The 22156-nt window shown below is 36.0% G+C and overlaps 1 protein-coding gene across 1 annotated transcript; it reads left to right on the plus strand.

Moving 5' to 3' along the window:
- Positions 1 to 7777: 7777 nt before the first annotated feature.
- Positions 7778 to 22051, plus strand: LOC133778769 (probable cyclic nucleotide-gated ion channel 10). Its single transcript, XM_062218793.1, has 8 exons — positions 7778 to 8130; positions 18812 to 19220; positions 19299 to 19511; positions 19879 to 20171; positions 20269 to 20380; positions 20885 to 21115; positions 21216 to 21461; positions 21560 to 22051. Exons 1-8 carry the CDS (start codon positions 7778 to 7780, stop codon positions 22049 to 22051), a joined length of 2349 nt encoding a protein of 782 aa, XP_062074777.1.
- Positions 22052 to 22156: the final 105 nt, after the last annotated feature.

A 22156-nucleotide genomic window follows, 5' to 3' on the forward strand; every position in this document is an offset into this window, starting at 1 on the left:
ATTTGGTGATGATAAATTCTGATTGTAGTATATAAACTATCATGTAATATGATTTTGTAAGCCGAGTAGACTAAATACTAAAATTATATTTTTGAGTAATTAATAAAAAATTATTTTGTTGTATTTTCTTTTGAAATTTTAGAAATCTAACATATATAATACATTTTGGACACTCAAAGAGATATATTTTTTCTAAATCAAAATGAAAATTGTAGCTGCATTTTTTTTTTTAAAAAATTACTTTTAAGTGCATGCAAAGGGAGTCCTAAAAAATTACTTAAAGGCACTCAACCAGATTTTTAGGACTCGCAACGTGAGTCCTAAAAACATTCTTTTAGGACTAGAAATGCGAGTCCTAAAAAACCTCAGTTTTTAAGGCTCTCAAATAGAGGACTCGCGCCCTACGAGTCCTAAAAAAATTTTTAGGACTCGCAATGCTAGTCCTAAAAATTCATTTTTGTAGTAGTGTGACCATCGCTTTCAAGCCAAGTGATCTTCAATTCTCGCTGATGGGGGAACCTTCTACCTCGTAGCCAACCTCCGTGCCTACCCTGAGAAGGGAATTTTTTGAGGCTGAGCATTTTTGGAACTCGATCTCATCATTAGGACAGATTACTGGCATACTGGCCGTACACAACATAAGACTGTCGAGCTCGCTGAGGTGTCGAGCTCCGGCCTCCCACGAGCGAAGCTGCTGCGCCCCAAGAGATGGGAATCTTGACAGCAGGCTGAGGTATGTAGCTTGGAGTTAGGAGCACATGAAGGCGGGGGTTGTACTGCCTTTGAAGTCCTTTTTAAAGGCTTCTTGGATTTCGTTGGGATGGCTTCCTTCTAGCTCAACACCAATTCTTACAGGGTTCTATCTGCCTTGATGTCGCTTTACCACGAGATTAAGTGGGAAGGACCTTCGCCTGAAGAGATCTTATATCTCTTTTGTCTAAAAAGCAATCCCTCCCAAGCTCGGGGAGGAGATGACTTTTATTTCCTCTCGAGCTATCCCAAGGAGAAGAAGATCTTCAAGGATCTTCCCAACCACCCTCCGGACTTCAAGAAGGCCTTCTTCTGGACAGATGGCCTACACCATCTCGATACTATTCGTTCAAGCGAATTAGTAAGTATCTAAAAAATTCTTTCTTTTTTTTGTGCTCGATTTTTTGTTTAAGCTCGCGCTTAGTTATAATATGTTTAATCTTCCAGCCAATTTCTGCCGTTCAACTCCCACCAAGGAGATGAAAGAGCACAAGGAGGCTCTACTCCAACTCCCCTATGGCAGGAGGTCCCTTTCCTATCTCCTACACGAAGAAAAACTCCGAGCCTGGGGCCTCTTGAAGAAGGATCAGTCCACATTTGACTGGTCCAATAAAAAGTATGCCCAGTGGGAGCTTGTGCCTCTCCTAACCGGCAACCTCCCCCCGAGGCGAAATGCTAAGCCTCCATCTCTAGTTCGGCGTCGTGGGAGCCCGCCATCAGGGAACGAGGCCAACGATAAAGCCTCGAGCACGAGCTCGAGTGACAGAGGTACAGTCATCCTTATCTCGGATTTGTGGTCTCCCTCACTACTAAAGCATAAACCCGATAGATTAGTATTGTGCAAGGACGATAGGAACCATTTCTATGTATGGACTTGGGTAGATGATAGGGTACATAGGTTTGATAGTTGGCTAGGGAAGTATGACACTATGTATAGTATGAACGAGGTATGAGACGGAATAGCCGTTCAGTACGGAACGAATGACTATAGAGACCTTTCGAGGTTAACTTCCACTTATAGGGAAGGTACTCCCCCCGCCTCCTCTGAAGATGGGGGAATTACGTGGTCACCGAGCAAGAGCTCGGATGAGAGTTCCAGTTAGGTTTCTCTCCACTCGTCTTTTCATTTTTTGCCTGTCTGCATCATGCTAACTTATTTTGTTTTGGAATATCTCATAATACGATCTGAATGTGCAGGTGATATGGATTCCGACTTCGACAACGTACTTGCTAGCGACGAGGGAGCCCAAAGGAGTAAGCGCCCGAGGGGGTCGTGGAGGTCAGACCAACTGGCTAAGGTCCTTAAGAGGACCAAGAAGACACCTCCTCCACCAGCTCCAGTTGCTCCGAGCCCAACTGTGAATCCAACTCCTCAGGTCGAGGCATCCTCTACGACCTTGCCTCCCGCACCTCCTTCGATCCAGGTTAACTCCACGCTTGGCCCACCTCCGAAAAAACCCTCAGCCTCCAAAACACATCTGCTTTCGATTTCTACTCACGTTGATGAGTATGTAATCGATACCGCAGCCAGACCTCACGGTGCTATGCTTGGCTTGGATGTTCTGTCTCGGGTGGGCCAGAGTTTTGGCATCTTCGACGCCCCTTATTGGCAGTTCTTGAATAATGCTCGAGACTGCAACACTCTTTATGAGAAGAGCATCGAGCTCACTACCACGGTAATCTTTCTCATCTCGCTACTAGCTGTATTTATACATAGTTCCTATTCTAATTTGACTTCTTTGTATGTCAGACTCTTGTTGTCTCTGCTCAACGTAACTATAAGTTGAACAATGTGGTCCATTCGAGCATGTCTTATGCTCAGGAGTCGAAGGATCTCCAACTCAAGCTCAGTGATGAGCTCAAGGCCACAAAGGCAATGATGGAGGCTGAAGCTGAACAGCTAAAGGCCAAGACAGCCGAGCTGGAGGAGCTGAATGCCCGGCTCGCGGAGCTCGAGAAGATCAATGCCAAGCTTGAGGAAGAGAAGGCTGCCACTTTCGAGATCATGGAGAGCGAAACGGCTCGTCTCCTTGCAGAGTTTAAGGAGAAGAAGGATCGGGTGGTCGACTTGGCCATGTATAGAATCTAGGCCAGTAATGTCGACCTCGACACCACATTCTTAGGCTCTTTTGAGGCAGAACTCGAGGCTAAATGGCAAGCTCGGCTTGATGAGGAGGAGGCTGCTCGGGATGAGGCAGAGAGAGCCAAGGAAGATGCTAAGAAGGCCAAGGAGAATGCTCTTACTTCCTAAATCTTGCCTCGGGGCTGCGTCCCTCTGAATCCTTTGTAATAATTTTTATTTTTGATTTTTTTCTTTTTATGCCCCTGGGGCTAAGACAATTTGATAGCTCGTGAAAGAGCTGTTTTCTTATGAGCTATTTTCGAGCTCATACTTATGATATTTGTGATTTCATATTTGACTTTATTTTAATATATTTTCCTTACATTTCTTGGGTCAAAATATTTCACGCATTTTTATATTAAAGTGTCTTATATGTCTGTTTATTCATATAAACATATGGTGGATTTAAGCCCGAGGTTCAATGCATTCATGCATAGTTTGCTCGAAATATCCGCATCCGATCTCGTTATTTGTCAAGGTCGGAGATTACTTTTACCATGCACCCGCAGGTACTTATATGGCGTGTAATGTAAGTGGTTTAGTTATATCTTACTATTTTAGTTACTTTTCCTCTTCTTTGGGTAGCTCCCTGAGGTTATGAGGTCGAAACTATCGTTTTGCAAGAGACTCCAGCCTCGATCTCGACTTAACGCGAAGTGGGTTTATGTTCCAACTTACTGTCGATTAGTTTTAGCTGGTTTGTTCCAAACCTATTAAGGTCGTGTTAGGTTTGTAATCCATACACTTAATGTAGTTCGCATATTTGGTTACATCCAAACACTTTTATCTTTTAAAAATTTGTTCATGTCCAAACTTTCTTAGCTCGTGTGTTTGGTTATATCCAAACACTTGTATGTTTTTGATAGTTTGGTTATGTCCAAACTATCTTAGCTCGCGCATTTGGTTATATCCAAACACTTATATGTTTTTTATATATGCTATTTCATTTTTTTCAAGCTGATGGTATATGTACCACTAATGCCCCCTTAATATCCTATGAGTCACAAGAGTTACACATCAATACCGATCCAAGGATTGCTTGGATAGATTTTCTCTATTTTGGCGCGTCTTGCAGCTTCCGAGCTGGTGCTATGGCGAAAACAAGGGCAAAAATTCAGGGGAAATCGAAATCTGCTGTCAAGAAATCAAAGAAGAGAGGTCCATCCTCTTCTTCAGATGTCCAAAAAACAAAATCCATGGAAGCTGTGCTCGGCATTGAGCCAATTGTTTTCTCGGATGAAGATGACGATGGGGTGGAGGTGCTTCTTGCTGGGTCGACGTCTATGGAGCCTGCATTGTGTGATGTGCGCCCAGAGCCTCTATCACCCAAATCATCCTTGCGAGACATACAGAGGCAAGATGCAATTAGATCGGACTTCGCAGGTTTTTTAGCTGCTAATCGTAAATGTGCTGAGAGCATTTCGCAAGGTAATTCCAGTACTCCTCCAATTCTGCGATCCGGAACAATCATAAGGAATTTGGATCATTCGTTTTCAAATGCTGTGCAAGATTGTAAGGTAAAAATCACAATGGAAGACATTGAGGAAGAGGTAGCATTCTGGAATTCTTCTATGGTGTGCTATGTGCTTGGTGCTAACCCACCACAGTCAATCTTTGAGGGGTTTGTTAGAAGAATGGGGAGAGACAAAGTAGATAAGGTTGGGCTGCTATCATACGGTGTATTCCTTATTAGATTTGAAACCATTGCAGACAGGGATGAGGTTCTCAATGGTGGGTATATCTTCCTCAATAGGAGGCCTGTGGTGATGAAGGCCTGGGATCCACACAGCAATTTCAAGAAAGAAGATGTTTGAACGGTACCGATTTGGATTCAAGTCTCTGATTTAGATTTGAAATATTGGGGTGAGAAATCATTGTTCAAGATTGTTGGGCAAGTGGGAAAGCCTGTGCAAGTGGATTCAGTGACTAAAGAGCGAGACAAACTCACTTTTCCCGGAGTCCTCATAGAAGTGTCTATCAAACAGGATTTTCCGGAACTCATTTACTTTGAAGATGAATATGGTTCCAAGGTCTCTATATCAGTCATGTATGAATGGAAGCCTATTGTCTGTGGCCATTGCAAGGGCATGGGACACACGACTGATGCTTGCAGGAAGAAAGAGGGGCGGAAACAGCAATGGGTGGTCAAAGAAGGTGTCAAGTGAGCAGCACCTAATCAAACTACCCAGGAACTGCCAGTAGATGCTGATGGATTTCAAAAAATCACTAAAGGAAGGAAGTATAAGGATAAGGGAATGGTGGAAACAAAAACAGCTAATTCCTTTCAGGCATTAGTTGATCTGCATGATTCATTGAATACAGCAAGTGAGGGTGGTGTTGCAGAAGGCACGAGTGGAGGACAGCAGCCACCAAAGACTAGACCACGAGAATTAGCTGAGCAGATTCCGGGCACAGTAGATTTCAATGGATTAAACAAAGGAGCGAAAACAGGAGGAGGGGGAGAGCCTCCTCTTCGACATGGATAGAATTTTGAGTTGGAACGTCCGAGGGATCAACAACCCACAAAAGCAACAATTAGTCATGCACTTGCTTCATTCTCAAAAGGTGAGTTTGGTTGGTCTTCTCGAGACGAGAGTTAAGGCCTAGAAACTTGGGTCCTTATATGTTAACATGTTCAATGGTTGGTGTTTCTCTTCTAACATAGCTTGGCATGCGGGTGGGCGAATCATAGTAGCATGGAATCCTCTTAGTTTCACAGTGAACATTTTACAATGTACTAGCCAACTCATACATCTTCTAGTGTCCACGATGGATGGTAAGAATCGATTCTATGTCACTTTTGTGTATGCTGTTAATGATATAGATGGGAGAAAGGTATTATGGAGAGATCTACAGGATATAAATACCCAGGAGGCTTGGGTTGTCATGGGAGATTTCAATGAGATATTGAATAAAGAAGAAAGGATTGGTAAACGAGTGAAATATAGCTCAGCCACAAATTTTATTGAATGTATTGGGGAATTCCAATTAGAAGATGTAAAGTATAGTGGGAGTTTTTTCACTTGGAGCAACAAGAAACAAGGAGATGATAGAATTTGCTCCAAAATAGATAGGGTGCTTGCAAATCAGACATGGCTGAACCAGTGTTTCTGCCTGAAGGGATTTTTGATCATACCCCAGTGGTTTTGTCTGTATATGCTGAGATTCTAAGTGGAAAAAAGCCATTTAAATACTTTAGAATGTGGTCTTCTCATCCAAAGTTTTCAGAGACAGAGGAGGCGGTTTGGAAGTGAGTAATCACTGGGACAAAAATGTATCAAGTAGTGGCTAAACTCAAGGCTCTTAAAGGAGTCTTAAAAGAATTAAACAAACAAGGGTACAGTGATATTCATGCAGCTGATGCTCAGGCCAAGGAGCGCTTGGTTGACTGTCAAGAAAAACTTCAGTCAGATCCTTTGAATCTTGAGAGTTGCATTTTCGAGAAGCAGAAGCCAGGGACACATACATTCAAGTGCATAAAGAGTTGCATTCTTTTTTGCAACAAAAGCCAAACTAAGTTGGCTCAAAGATGGGGATGCAAACACAGCAATTTTTCATGCTAGCATTAGAGAAAGACGACGACAAAATAGAATTTTGTCAATTGTAAACCAGGAAGGAATCAGAGTATATGCTCCTTCTCAAGTAACAGAAGCCTTTCTGTCTTTTTATCAACACTTACTTGGTAATAAGATGGCTAATAGGCAGTCTGTTCTACTCAATGTGGTGAAACAAGGGCCCTTAGTGACTAAGCCACAAGCTGATTTACTACTGGGCGAGTTTACAAAGGAAGAAATCAGGAAGATAATCTTTGAGATTCCAGGGGTCAAGGCTCCGGGACCGGATGGATATTCAAGTTATTTCTTTCAGAACAATTGGGACCTAATTGGGAATGATGTTTGTGATGCGGTAACCTCTTTCTTGCATTCAGGTCAAATACTCAAAGAGATTAACACAATTGTGTTAACTCTTATACCCAAAGTTAAGTGTCCTAACACTGTTAGTGACTTTAGGCCCATTGCATGTTGCAATGTAATTTACAAAACAGCCACCAAGTTGATTTGTTCGAGACTCAAACACATCGTTCCTGAGTTGATAGCACAAAATCAAGGGGGTTTCATCAAAGGCAGGTTCATCGCTCACAACATTATGATTTGCCAAGATATCATTCGGCATTATGGGAGGAAAGCAACAAAGGCAGGATGTGTGATAAAACTGGATTTACGGAAATCTTATGATACAGTAGAGTGGGATTTCCTAGAAGAATTGCTCCTTGCTTTCCAATTTCCTGGCAAGTTTGTAAAGCTGGTTATGAATTGTGTCAGGACTCCAAGATTCTCTCTCATGTTCAATGGCTCAATGCATGGATATTTTGACGCAAAGAGAGGATTAAGGCAAGGGGATCCTATGTCTCCGCTCCTCTTTGTCCTCGGAATGGAGTATCTCACAAGAATTTTGCAACGAATTGGGACAAAATCAGATTTCAGGTTCCATGACAGGTGTGCAGAGTTGAAATTAAATCACCTGAGTTTTGCAGATGACGTTCTCATGTTCTGCCATGGATATTTTAAAAGCATCCATTTTCTCTTGCAAGGGCTGAAGCTTTTTTCTTGTTCCTCTGGGCTGCATCCCAATCCTTCAAAGTCGGCTGTTTATTGCTGTGGCATGCAGGATAGTGAGGTGCAGCGCATTGTGAATGTATCTGGATTTAGCAGGAAAGAAGTACCATTCCAATATTTAGGCATCCCTGTTTGTGCCAAGCGAATTTCAAGTAATGAGTGTGCTGTACTGGCAGATAAAATGACAGCTAGGATTAAGACTTGGAGTACTAGAAATTTGTCCTTTGCTGGCTGAGCTGTACTAATCAACTCAGTGTTATTAACCATACATTAATATTGGAGCCAAATCATGATCCTACCAAGGAAAGTTATTGATGGAATTGAGGCCATTTGTCGTGCTTATCTTTGGAAGGGACAACATCTGTTTCAGGGAGCAGGTCTTATAGCTTGGGAGAGAGTTTGTCAGTCCAAGGCAGCAGGGGGAATTGGTTTCAAACGAGTTGCTGAATGGAATATTTCTGCCATCATCAAGTATGTATGGGCAATTGCAAACAATGAAGAAAATTTATGGGTTAAGTGGATACATAGTGTCTATCTTAAAGGTGGAGATTGGTGGAACTACCAGCCCCTTACCCAAGGGAGCTGGTATTGGAAAAAGCTGGTGGCTGTCAAAGATCGCGTTAAGAATATTACTGATATACAGTAATTTGTTGGTGCAAGTGTAATGACCCACTAATCTAGACTAATTGGACCATTATCGAAACTATACATAAAAACTTACATTTTACGAAAATACCATAATTTATTGAGTAACTTGAAAATAAGAGTTATTTACAAAGAAACAGAATACTAAGAAGGATTTTGGGATCCCATTGTCTTTAAAACAAAACAAGATTTAAAATAAAAGACATTACATAATAATGCGGAAAATACACATAAAAACCATAAAAACATAAAAGGAGACTATATCCTCGAATCGAATAACGCTCGGCCCCTTGACTCCATTCATCATCGATACACATCCTCCCAAGCATCACGAATCTTACCGCCTCTAAGCTTATTTTCCTGCACATAAACAGAAAGGAGTGAGCCTAATGCCCAGCAAGGAAAAACCTAACACATAGTCATATACACAATTTCATAAGAAAACATAAAGACTTAACATAATACATATAACATACACTTATTATAATGGCCATTATTACTTGGGGTCCCATAGACTAAACAAGCATATGCCCATGGGGTTAATGGGGTCCTACTAGCTAAGTAGGTCATATGCCCATAACCCATTTGGGGTCTTGTTAGTCATATGGGTCATATGCCCAAGCCTACATACACATATACATATCATAACACTTTTAATAACATAAACATATAGATAACATAAGCACATAACATATTAATTCTAGCCTATTTTCCTTACCAAAGTTACCGGGATAAAATGGACTGAGTTAGGACTTTTGGAACACTCCTAAAACCACAATGAACAAGGGTGAGTCTAAAGAAAGGAGATGAAATGAAAGAGAATAGGAAGACTAAACCATTAAACGAAAATATGCTTACCACCACTTAAGTGCTTAAGAACTTGGATTCCCTAACCAAAAATAAGAATAAGGTTAGGGGACTGAGTAGAAGGTTTTGAGAAAAGAAATAACATAGAATACAGAAAGGACTAGAGTTTTGGGTTTACCTCAAAGATTGCAAGATCAATCTAACATCCACCGAAATACTATAGCACTCACTTACTTCCCAAGTGTTTGATAAGCTTATGATGTTTAAGCTTATAGTCTTTCCCCAAACCAAGTGTTTACACTCTCTCACTCACTTAACACTAGCAGCCTCTGAACTTAGAGCAAATGGTGAATAATGGCTGGGTACTAGGTCCTATTTATAGAGTTTGGGAATGAAAATATCTTGATTTTACTTGAATAAAAATAATGGCTTTTTAGGTGAAAATCATTTGAATAATCGTTCAGCAGAGGCTGAAGACTCGTTCAGAAGATGCTGGACTGTTGAAGGAGTTTGAATGGCTGAAGGGAAAAGAATTCAAATGTATTTGAATTCATGCTGGTGGAGGCGATATATCGCCCCCTATAGGCGATATATCGCCTGGACCTTTGTTCCCGAGGCGACCGTGCATCGATTCGTGTTTTCCGTATCTTCGTGCTGCGACATATCGCCCCCTATAGCTGCGATATATCGGCATACGCTGAATATTTAAACACGAATTTACACATTTTTAGCTGAGTTTGAATGGAGTAAACAGCCTTGACTAAGCCCTCAACGTGCTCAAAGCTGCTGACTGACCCTATACATTCAAACTTTTACCCTTATTTAATTTAATCCTCAAAAATATTAAATCCTTAATTACCATTCAAAACATGTGCTTAAAATCCTATTGGTTGATGTCTAAACCTTATAATATAATAATATATTCCTTAATATCAGACACATCAATCAAACCTTAGGTTATACTTAATATTCTTAAACTATAGGTTAAACTTAGAAAATCTATAAGTACTACTATGAGTGTCCAAATAACTCCCGGTCTGAACCAAAAATCCAAAGTAACAATGATAACACTAAACATACTATAATACTACTAAACAATTAGCTAAGTAAAGTTCTTGGACTCTACAGCAAGATACCAGATATCCCATGGCTACATGATGCTGTGTCCTGTTCAGAATAGAGTAAAATGGAGCCAAGAGGTGTGGGGTAGACTTAACCTGCCCAGACATAGTTTGGTGTTCTGGATAGCTGTTCAGAATCGGTTGAGAACAAGGGAAAAGCTGCAGAAATATAAAATAATTGATGAATCTCACTGCTTGTTCTGTCGGCGTCACACAGAAACAGAGGAGCACTTATTTTTCGATTGCTCTTTAGCTTGGCTTTGCCTTCAGCAAGTGAAGAACTAGCTTCGATGGGGAGCTAAATCAAGGCATCTGGGTAGTCTTCTAAGGTGGATAGAAAGAGCCAAAATAAGTAAGTTCAAAAAACAATGTTATTCTGCTGCACTTGCAGCTTTGGTTTACCAAGTCTGGCATGCCAGAAATGAACTTCTCTGGCATTCGAAGGTGATGACAGCAGATATGATTGTAAGGAAGATTAAGGAAGATGTTAAACATAGAGTTAGCTGTGTTCGGCCTAAACGTGTCAATACAATAGAAATAGAATGGTTCTTGGCATTATAAAACTAATGGTGTAAAGAGGGATATATTCTAACAGTTCACATATTTGTATAGAATTTGTTATTATTAGATCTTCCATTAAAGATGCTATTAGATTGTATAGTTGTTTTTGGAGTAATGAAAATCTTGCTGATTCATCAAAAAAAATATCCTATGAGTCTGACCATAGGTTATTTAATTACGAGAGATTGCAAAAAATACAGCATATTAAAACGAAATCAAACTTTATTCGAATGATTTATTAACCGGAATATAGTAAAGATTAACAGGTATGGTTACAGGTGACATCATTCCTACACTATTGATAGTAAGGTCGTAGATGTTCACCATTCCATGCTCGTGGTACCAAACTCCCATTCAATCTTGCCAACTTGTATACGCCGGGTCGGATGATTGATTCGATCTGATAAGGTCCTTCCCAATTAGGCCCGAGCGCCCCAGCAGCTGGATCCCATGTCGCCAAGAATACACGCCTCATCACCAAATCTCCCACACCGATTTTTCTATCTCGAACTCTTTTATTGAAATACCGGGTAGCTCGCTGTTGGTATGCAACATTTTTTAGCTGAGCTTCGTTCCTTCTTTCTTCAATCAGGTCCAGACTTACTTCGAGATGGGATTGGTTCGAGGCTTGGTCATAAGCGAGGGCACGAATTATGGGAATTTCGACCTCGATTGGCCACATAGCCTCGCAACCATAGGTCAGAGAAAATGGGGTATGTCCTGTTGAAGTATGGGTTGTGGTTCGATATGCCCACAAAACTTGGGGCAATTCTTCGGGCCATTTTCCTTTAGCTTCTTCCCACTTTTTCTTCAGCGAACTCTTTAGGGTTTTATTCACAGCTTCGACCTAGCCATTCACCTGGGGGTGGGCCACAGAGGAGAAGCTCTTTATTATCCCATTTTTTTCGCAAAAGTTGGTAAACAGATCGTTGTCGAATTGAGTACCGTTATCAGACACAATCTTCCTTGGCATCTGATAACTCTACAAAATAGAGTTATTTTACCACTTTTTATGTGCTAATTGTTGTCTAATTCTTGAGTTTTTAATTGATTTATCAACTTATACAAAATATATACATTAATATATATATTCATTTTTATAAGTGAATCCAAAATTAAATTAAATTTAAAAAAATTGAAAAAGTCAACAAAAAATAAAGCAATTATAATAAAAAAAAATCTAAAATATTAAAATGCAAAGTTTAAACCTAAAACAACTACATAATCATTAATATAAAACTATCCAAAAAAATAAATAATTCGAAATATAGTCAATTTATAAAAAAAAATTACAAAATTCAATTTAAAACATAAAAATAAATAAAATTGCACTTACTTGTGGTAATTGAGCAATGTGGGTTCTTGAATTAGAAAACCCCAAAAAACTAAGAAAGTTTATGGGTTTTCAACAACAATCTTCAAAAATACAAAATCTATACAAAATATTAAAAAAAAAACTATGTATAAGATTCATAAACATATATATATATATATCAATATTTTTACATTGAAATTGAAAAAAAAATGAAAAAAACTTACCAATATTAGGGAAAACGGATTGAGGCGTCGCTGGGATTCTCTCTAAACTTTCTTTGCAACTTTTTTTGGGTAATGCCTTTGTAAAGACGAAATGGGGCTAAATTTGTTGAGTGGGCCATTTGTGTCAGTGGCCCACTGACCGAACGGCACGTAGCGTCAGTGCTCCACTGACGCAAACGTGTCGTTACCATCAGTGGGCCACTGACGCTGTTAACGACATGTTTGTGTCAGTGGGCCACTGACGCAAATGGCCCCATTCAACACCGCCAGTGTACATTATGATGCAATTGCCCCCGCATGATTGATTCTATAGAAGCATTTGGAAAAGCATGCACCCAAATTCATGACAGCTATACAAATTTTTTGACACCAAACATCTTTCTATTGGCAATGATGAAAGTAAAATTAATACGGTGGATCTTATAGCCAAATGGATGATGACTATGGATAGACGAATCCAAATATATTTCATTCATTGGATTGTTGAGTAAGAACGAACTACTTATTATCACTACTATGTTTGGCTTTTAATCTTATAATAATTCAATGATTAAATAAAAAATAATACGGTAGATCTTATATACATAATAAGAACATACAAATATCATTTAACATATAAATCAATAAGTTAGCAAGTTACATACATATGAAAAATTAGACTTTATAAATAAATGACATTAATCTTGCTAACCAATCGTTTTGTAGTGGGAGTAGATTGCCTTTGACATTGTATTCCTTTTTGTCAAACCATAGCAAAATTGAAAAGTTAATATAGATTAGATGAGTAAATACTATATCTAGTTTTTCTTAAGCAAAAAGGAGTACAAAATATAACATACTTTCTTCTTGATAAATTTTGTTGGATTCAGTGCATTCACAAGATCATAAATGTATCTTAGTACATACAAACCGCATTCATGACTTTCAGCTTGTTTTTGACAAAGACCTCTCAGCAATTTCGTAAAATGTACCAATGTATTCATTTTGTGAACATTGTGTGTATGCTCTACAAAAATTAAAATTAATTAACTAGATATTATCAACTCTTAAAAATTAACAATTCATACATTAAAATTTAAAAAAATTACTTTTCCATAACCTCCTTCATTATTAGTGGAGATTTATGATTTTTCAAATGGTCCAAAATTATGGTCATCCCACGCATCATCACGAGCACCAACATCTGGGTCATGAATCCCGACCTCGATGCCAGTTACCTACCCAACAAGTATGTCGAAAAGTGGAAGGCTCGACTAGAGGAGGAGGCAAAGCTTGCGGCTTAGGAGGCTGCAAAGGCCGAGGAACAAGCTGGATCGATGGATGCCAAAGCCACCAATTCTTAAGGATTCAAACATGGGCTGCGACCTATATTATTTTTTCGATAACTGTAATTATCTATTTTGATGCCCTTGGGGCTAAGAAAATTTATTGCTCGAGTTATCAAGATATTTTCTTTCCACTATTTCTAAGTGATGGACCTTCACCATTTTCTTTCTTGTTAGATGATGCAGTCTTCATAAAATTGGTGGGGGCTCGAGCTTGCAATCTCTTACCACCCACTGTCTCCTCGAGTTAAATCTCCGCTTACTCGAACTCAACGGTAGATTCGAGAACAAGAGGTGATAAGCGTACAAAATATACGCTTATTCATAGCTTTTTCGGTTTGATTTGGTTGTTTTTCTCAAGTGAAATTATGTATTTGATCTGTTTGGTGAACTTGTTCAGTGTGTCATTATAATTCTGATTAGTACGAGAATTCGGAGTTTTAAAATTAAATATCTATTTAATTAGTCAAAATTGGTTAATATTTGGAAATCTGGCACAAGCGATATATCGCCTGTCTTGAGCGATATATCGCAACATGAGGAATATGGACTTTGGCTGAAGCAGAAATGACAATAGATATTATGCGTTTTCATCGAGATTATTCGGCATGCGATATATCGCAACATTGGAGGCGATATATCAGCACAAGGGTATTTTTGGAATTTTTCATGGAATTTCGTAGGTTTTGTTTTTGGTGGAAATAAAAGAAGATTGAAGAGAGAGAGAGGGGAGTTATGGACGGCAGAGGAGAGAAACAGAGAATAATTCATTAGTTTTATTTTCATTTCTTTATGCTTTTGAATTTTAGATTATGCAATGATGTTTAATATTATGAACTAAATTCTTAATTAGAGTATTTTAATGGAGTCACTCGATATTTTATTCATCTTTAATGAAATTTCTATGATTTTTTGAATTTATGTTTATCTATAGTTCTTATGTTTAATGCTTGTAATTGATTGACCATCTTTTGCATGATTATTGGTTTTAATTCAATATCTGAAAAGTGAGAATTGGAATAGCTTTAGGCAATAGACATAAATTTCAATTTATAACGAAAGTATCAAATTGGTTTGTGTAGCAATTAAGTTTTTGTTCTTAATGCGATTTATGTGTAGAATTTATCACAGACATGTAGAGAATTCACAGGTAAACTGAATATTTTATATCTTGAGAAAGAATAGAATTGTCAATAGTAAACCTGCTATAATCATAAGTATAAGAATCATATTAGTAGTATTATTGCTTGAATAGAATTGAAGGTTGATGACATTAAATTGCTTTAATATTTCTTTTATATTAAATTTCGTTAATTAAACTTTGCTTTTCTAGTTTAGTCAAATAGAAATAAAAGTTTGCTTTTGGTAATTAGTGGATCAATTCTCTGATGGAACGATACTATACTTCCACTACTATTACTTGTTTATTTGATTGCGTATACTTGCGCAACAAAAAAATTGCAACACGAGGACTGCCTCAAAAGTGAAGACATTAGAGCTCATTTCCACCGTTAAATTATCAAGGTTGAAGAAGGAAAGAGAATGAGACTACAATTTTCCGTGTATCCTGATCCAAACCTCCAGATTTGTCCAATCTTACTTAATCCCCACTGTAGGGTTACAATAGAATTTCCCCCAGGCAAGTTGTCTTTTGAAATTATGGACAGTTCTTTGAGCCAGCCACCACACTGTCAACCCCCCAGGTTTCTTCTATCCCTGCCTCGGAGAGTTCTTTCTTCTAGGCCAAACACTACCATAGCTCCATCACTTCCAGGAGACAGATATCAGATTCCTTGTCATGTTACGGGTTAAAGTTGTCCGCCAAGTTGGTGTGTCGAGCCCCCAACTTCGAGGAAAGGATAACGGGTTTACTAAAATGATTCTTATTTTTTCTCAAGATATAAGATCTCAACCTATATATGAAATTTCTACATCTTTGCGATAAATTCTTACATATTGTAGACATTAAGAACAAAAACCATAAATGCTACACATTCCATACATGTATTCTCATTCAATAAGTAAATTATGATTATTTAACTATAGTATATTCAATTCTCACTTCTCAGATCTTGAATCAAAATCACAAATCATATAAATGGTGATAAGGCACTCACAAGCATTAAGCACAAATTAAATAATTCAGACTAGAGATGAAGATCAAGAAATAATTAAATCTTCATAAAAAATAATATAAATTCAAGTAACTATACTAAAAATCCTATAGAAAAGAGTTAGTTTATATTCATATAAAGGAAACCATTAATGACATATTGAATTCTATAAGAGAAATATAGGAGATGAAGAATACAAATAAGAGGAAAGTTTAGATCTACTTCTCTTGCTCTTCTCTAGCCTCCCATGAGTCTCTAAGACTCCAAAAACTAACCTAAAATGTTCTAATAAGATGTATACATAGTGACTCAATCTTTGAGTGATGAAATGCAAAAATACCCTTAAAAGACCTGAATGTTTTTCCTCTGTCGGCGTTGAGTGCGACTGTGGTGGATGAAATTTCTCGTAAAAACTCTTCAGTAACTAATGATAGTATTTTGATCATAACTTTCTCAATATAACTTGAATTTTGATAATTAAAAAATCTGTAAAAAGCTAAGAGAAATATCTAAAACTTTTATTTTTAAGAATTTATCGAGAAAAATGAAGGAATCATGAGCATCTTTAATTACTCTATAAAATCTAACCTAAAATCAACCTAACAAATTTTCGCCAACAATCTTCTAAGCTAAAAAAAAATGAAAATTTTGTAAAAATAAAAGCAATTGAGACTCTCAATATTATATTATGGTAAGATTATTCCATAAAACACGGCCCCTAAATATGGTAGAGCTACTCTTTTTTAAAGTGGCTAGCTGATATTATATATTGAATTTATTTGAGTAATGGAAGTTTGACTCTTTGAGATATCAGCAATAATATAATAATAATGTTCCATTTTCTATTCATTTTTTAAAAATAAAATTTGAAGGGTTTTACAATAGGATTTTTATCATATATAATCAAATTTTGAATAAATAATCAGAACAAATGCACCTATTTATATAAACTGATAATTAGTTTATATAATAAGCAAGGCATATATTATTCAAACAGTTTGGTAAAATTTTTGTTTTTGAATTTTTTAAACACAAAAATAGAAATATTATTTTTATTTTTGTTCCTTTATTTTTAAAAAATAAAAATATATTTGGTAACTATTTTTATTTTTTGTTTTAAAAAATAATAAATGTGTTTGATAACATTTTTTTTATATAACAATATCAAATGAGATGTTGATTTGAAGAGAAGAAAAAAAATGAAAAGTCGAAAATAATTTAAAATAATTTTGAAAGTGAAAAAAATTCTATTTTCAAAAGTTAATAAATTTTTATTAAGTTTTTTACAAAAAATAAAAAAAAGGAACGACTGCAACGCATCAATTTTTTTTCAACACCGGTGCATCCTTCTATTTTCGGCACATGAATAGATATAATCTAAAAAAAAAATTATATGACAGTGTACATTGATATCCTGCAAATTTTCAAGAAATTCTAAATAATTTACGAAGCCGAAACATGGTTCAAACTGTCAAATTTTACATGCGTGCACAAAAAAAGGCACGCGTGCAATAGACAGTTTAGACCCTATTTTCGGCATCATAATTTATTCGAAATTTCTTGAAAATTTGTAGGATATTCTAGATAGCTACAATGTACACCATCATATGAATTTTTTTGGATTATATCTATCCAAGTGCCGAAAATAGAAAAATAATGCACCAGTATTGCAAAAAAAGAGAATACATTGTAGTCACTCCCTAAATAAAAATAAATTTATCAAACACTATTTTATATTTAATTGTTAAATTTTTAATTAATTAAATAAAAAACTATTTTTTTAGTATTACCAAACAACAACATAATAATTTCAAATTAAGAAGATTCCTTTCCTAAGCCAAAGTGAGGAAAGATGATGATCTTTTAATTTTTTAAAGTTGGTCAACTAGTTCGTTTATAGTTTTGTGTTTTTTGGCTTCGATTGACCTCTCAAAACACAAAATCAACTCTTGGTCTTTGTTTTTTAGTTAACAGTAGTTGACTATATATAGTAATGTTTCTCGCCTATTTGTTATTTGCACTCTTTTCTCGAAAGACTTTGAGCCAACAACAGTTGTAATTAATCTTTGGCAGAAACTGTGTAACGTTGAGAGAATCTTAAATTGTGAGCATCGACAAATCTTGAGTTAAATTAATTAATTAATAATACTTTATTTTTATTATTCTAATGAATTCTATATGCACACAATTAAATAATTTCCCTTCCCCGGTCCTTCTGGAATCAATATGGTTTAAATAAACGTTGAAAATATATAGTGATACTTGTGTTTAAATGCCAAGCTCTAATTTACTGAGTATCCAAAATGTATATATATATATACAATATCTTCTACTAAATAAATTTCTATTAAAATATTATATATAGAGAGATCGTTTTCTTGGGTGGAAGCTTTGTTTATCACTAGACTTTAATGCTTCGTTTACTTTGAGCACGTACTGAACTTGAAAAGAAATGAAAAAAAATGGTAATCTTAATTACTATAAGAGTATTAATTAATAAGTTTAATTCGATTCCTATTCCTATGGAGTGTTTTGCATAATGTTATTATAAATTTGAAGGACTCGACGTGTTATTCAAACCTTTGTGGTATACAAACTGAAATGAGTTCCATTCTCTGATCTCTTTATATATTCATTACATGGTCACTTATTATAAGATCATAATTAAGTGATCATGAATCAATACATAGAAGATAACGATACGGCTTCCTTGCGGTAAGTAATTTCTCTCCCTCTAACCAAATATGTATATATATATATATATATATATATATGGGCTTCGCTTTAAGTTCTGCAGGTAAGATTCTTCAGTGTTCTTGACCCGTGAACAGTTTTCAACATGATTTTTTTATGACAGTGTATATTGTAGTTGTTTAGAGCATCTTGCAAATTTTCAGAAAATTCCGAATAGTTTACAGTATCGAAAATTATGTTCAAACATGTTTTCTATGCATAAAAAAAAATTAGTCACGCATGCAGCAACATGTTTAAACTTAGTTTTCGCTACTGTAAAATATTCTGAATTTTCTGAAAATTTGCAAGATTCTCTAAATAGCTACAATATATACGGTGATAAAAAAATCGCACCAAAAACTGTTCACAGATTTAGAACACACTGAGAAGATGTAGAATTATCATATATATATATATATATATATTTATGTATAACGGCAGCTTTTGAAGTAATAATGCATCTTTTGTATACTTTTAGGGGTGACCATGTGTATGAAAATAATTGCGATCCCACAAGAGAAGAACAGTTGCCACACCAAAACGAAACACCAACAGCAGTTGAGAATATTTTAAATCCATGGACTGCTTACCCTCGAGTATGGCATAAGATATTCTTGGTTTCATGTCTAATCGGAGTCTCAATCGATCCACTGTTCCTCTACATTCCAATTGTAAACGATAACAAAAAGTGCCTCGACATAGACAACAATATAAAGAACATATTTCTTGCTTTGCGATGTGTTACCGATTTCTCTTATGTCTTACACATCATTTTTCGGCTTCAAATTGCACTATCCATGTCGAAGGAACTTGGTCAATCTATTTTCACAGGGTTTCCTTGGTCTTATCTCCTAATCGATGTTTTAGCCATTCTTCCACTTCCTCAGGTAAGACCAAGCTAGCCATAGTAGTCTATTATTAGAACCAATGTGACATGAGACGTCTTATATATAAGTTTTGTATAGGTGGTGGTTTTGGTGTACTTTCCAGAGATTACAGGATCAAAATCTTTGCTTGCAAGAAAGTTCCTCGGCTTACTACTCCTTCTTCAATACGTGCCTCGAATTCTTCGTGTGTATTTATCAGCTAAAGAGCTAGGAAGGACTTATGATTCACTCACTCAACGTGTATGGGTCAGAGGTGCCTTCTTCTTTTCACTCTACATTATTTCTGGCCATGTAAGTATCATCTAATTATAGTCATATTTGTATCATATGATAAAATATGTTTAGTACTGTCATAATAAATTTACGAGAAATTTGTGAAAATAACCTATATTTTTAAATGATTTTGCATTATGGCCTATTTTTGATAATTTTTTGCAAAATGCTGGCCTCTATCTAAAATTTGACCAGTTATTTTTTCGACTAGAGCTATCTAAAATTTTCGACCGGTTGTTCAAATTTTTCGACTACCTGTCTAAATTTTTGACTAGCTGTTTAAATTATGATGAATTATTTTGTAAAGAATTATTAAAACTAGGTTATAGTGTAAAATAACTTTAAAAAATAAATTTATTTGTAACATATCAACATATATATATAGGTATTTGGAGCCTTTTGGTACTTCTATTCAACTTTTCGTGAGACAGCTTGCTGGCACAACTTTTGTAAAGCCCTTGGATCACAAGAATGTGTACCTGGTCCTTTTGATTGTCGTGGCAATCATTTCATTAAGAATTTGACAAAGCTGGATCAGTATTGCCCCATCAATCCACCAAATTCAGCCATCTTCGATTTTGGAATATTTTCTCATGCCATTGAGTCTCGTATAGTCAGCCAAACGGATTTTCTCAGAAAATTCTCTAGTAGTTTTTGGTGGGGTTTGAAAAATTTGAGGTATATCATTATTCAAACATAACGTATATGATTTTAAATAATAATAATATAATTAAAATGTGATAATATCTCATGCTTTCCTCTTTTTTTTTTGTAGTTCTTTTGGTCAAAACCTTGACACAAGTAGCAATGTACAAGAAAATATTTTTGCAGTTCTTATTTCTATCTTGGGCTTACTTTTATTTTTATACCTTATTGGAACTCTTCAGGTATGTACACTTCTCAATCTTCGTTAATTAATCTTATATATGTACATATACTAATGTTAATGACTAGACTTAATTTATTAACTTTATTTATTAGTTTAATATTTTATGTATATGTAATAAGCACATGCATAATAAACGTTATGATTTTCCTATTGAGCACACAACATGCATACACATAAACTACTAATTAATTAAGGGTTCCTAGATAAAATGACTTATTTCTTAAAGTTATTTTATATTCTAGTCTAGTTTTAATATTTATTTGCAAATGATATCTTATAATTTAGACAGCTAGTCGAAAATTTAGATAAGTAGTCAAAAATTTTAAACAACCGGTTAATAATTTTAGATAGCGAGTCGAAAAATTTAGACAACTAATCGAATTTTAGACAAATATTATTTTGCAAAAAATTATCAAAAGTAGACTAGAGGGCAAAGTCACTTAAAAAAACGTCATTTTCACAAATTTCTCATTAATTAATGTACTTTTGATGTAAATTACAGACATACATGCAGTTGGAAACAACAAAGTCAGAAGAAGCAAGGATAAAGATAAGTATCAAACAGCCAGAAATAGACTCTTATTTATCAACCCATGACCAGCTTCCACCACAGAAAAAGAAAATCATCAAGAGATACCTAACTCGAAAAATTAGAGAAGGCAAAGATTTTGATGTCAGACATCTCTTTTCTCTACTCGAAGAGCATTCTGATCATGGCCTACACAAGAGTGAGGTTCGTAAATGAATAGTTATAAACTCATAAGACATGGTAGTTTGAAGTTTGATAGTAAGTCGAATCAATAACTATACTTATTTTGTTCATTTTGAAATAGACATTTTCAGCTTGGGTAAACAAAATATTGGATGTAAATAAACATGAGAAGAAGGCAATTGAACAAGCAAACTCATGGATATCAAAAAATGGAATTCCTAACGACATAAAGCCAAAGATACTGAAATACGTACAACTGAGATTGCAAGAAGGAAAAGATGTAGATATCGAACATGTTTTGGATATTCTTCCTTCGAAACTAGGAATGTCTATTAAAAAACACATGTGTTTCCCCGTGTTAAGAAAAGTAAGTTATCTTTCATATCATATCATCTCATCACTAAATTTGATATTCTGTTTCGATTTTCATATATTGTATTTGATTGCTTGTTTGTATTTATATAGGTTCCACTGTTTCAAAACATGGATGATTATGTTTATGAATCAATTTGCAATTCCTTAAAGCCAGTCATATATTCAGAAAAGAGTTACATCATACGAAAGGGAGAACCTCTTGATATGGTGCTCCTCATCACACAAGGTGTTGTGTGGAGCTTCGGTACTAGTTCTATGGTTCGTCTTCAAAGAGGTGATTACTATGGAAATGAACTCGTAGAATGGCAGTTAAACTCAACATCATATAATGACTTTCCTATCTCTACTGCCAATGTCAAATCACATACCAAAGTCGAAGCCTTTGCTCTAATGGCAATTGACTTAGAGCATGTGCTCTCCAGTTGCTGGGTCAAGTTCTTTCAATACAACTCAACAAATGAAACCATGTCATCCGAGGGCTTGAAATCTTTCGCAGCTACTTCTGTGCAGCGAGGATTTCGACGATATATAAAGCTTAAGAAGGCACAAGAGAACAAGCTCAGCATTCATGTCAATCCATAGGCTTGTAGTAGCACTACACGTACGGTGTATAACAGAATTCCCATGTCTTTATTGTAATGATTTTTAGTTGAATGTCTCTTGAATTAGTGAGATTAATTATAATTG

Source organism: Humulus lupulus, chromosome 5 (genome assembly GCF_963169125.1).
Source record: "Humulus lupulus chromosome 5, drHumLupu1.1, whole genome shotgun sequence".
Lineage (NCBI taxonomy): Eukaryota > Viridiplantae > Streptophyta > Magnoliopsida > Rosales > Cannabaceae > Humulus > Humulus lupulus.

Bases quoted from the DNA above. Each gene is read 5' to 3' on its own strand.
- LOC133778769 (XM_062218793.1), top strand. From the start codon at position 7,778: ATGATCCTACCAAGGAAAGTTATTGATGGAATTGAGGCCATTTGTCGT. The intron at 19,512-19,878 runs GTAAGTATCATC...ATATATATATAG, and splicing joins TCTACATTATTTCTGGCCAT to GTATTTGGAGCCTTTTGGTA. The intron at 20,172-20,268 runs GTATATCATTAT...TTTTTTTTGTAG, and splicing joins TGGGGTTTGAAAAATTTGAG to TTCTTTTGGTCAAAACCTTG.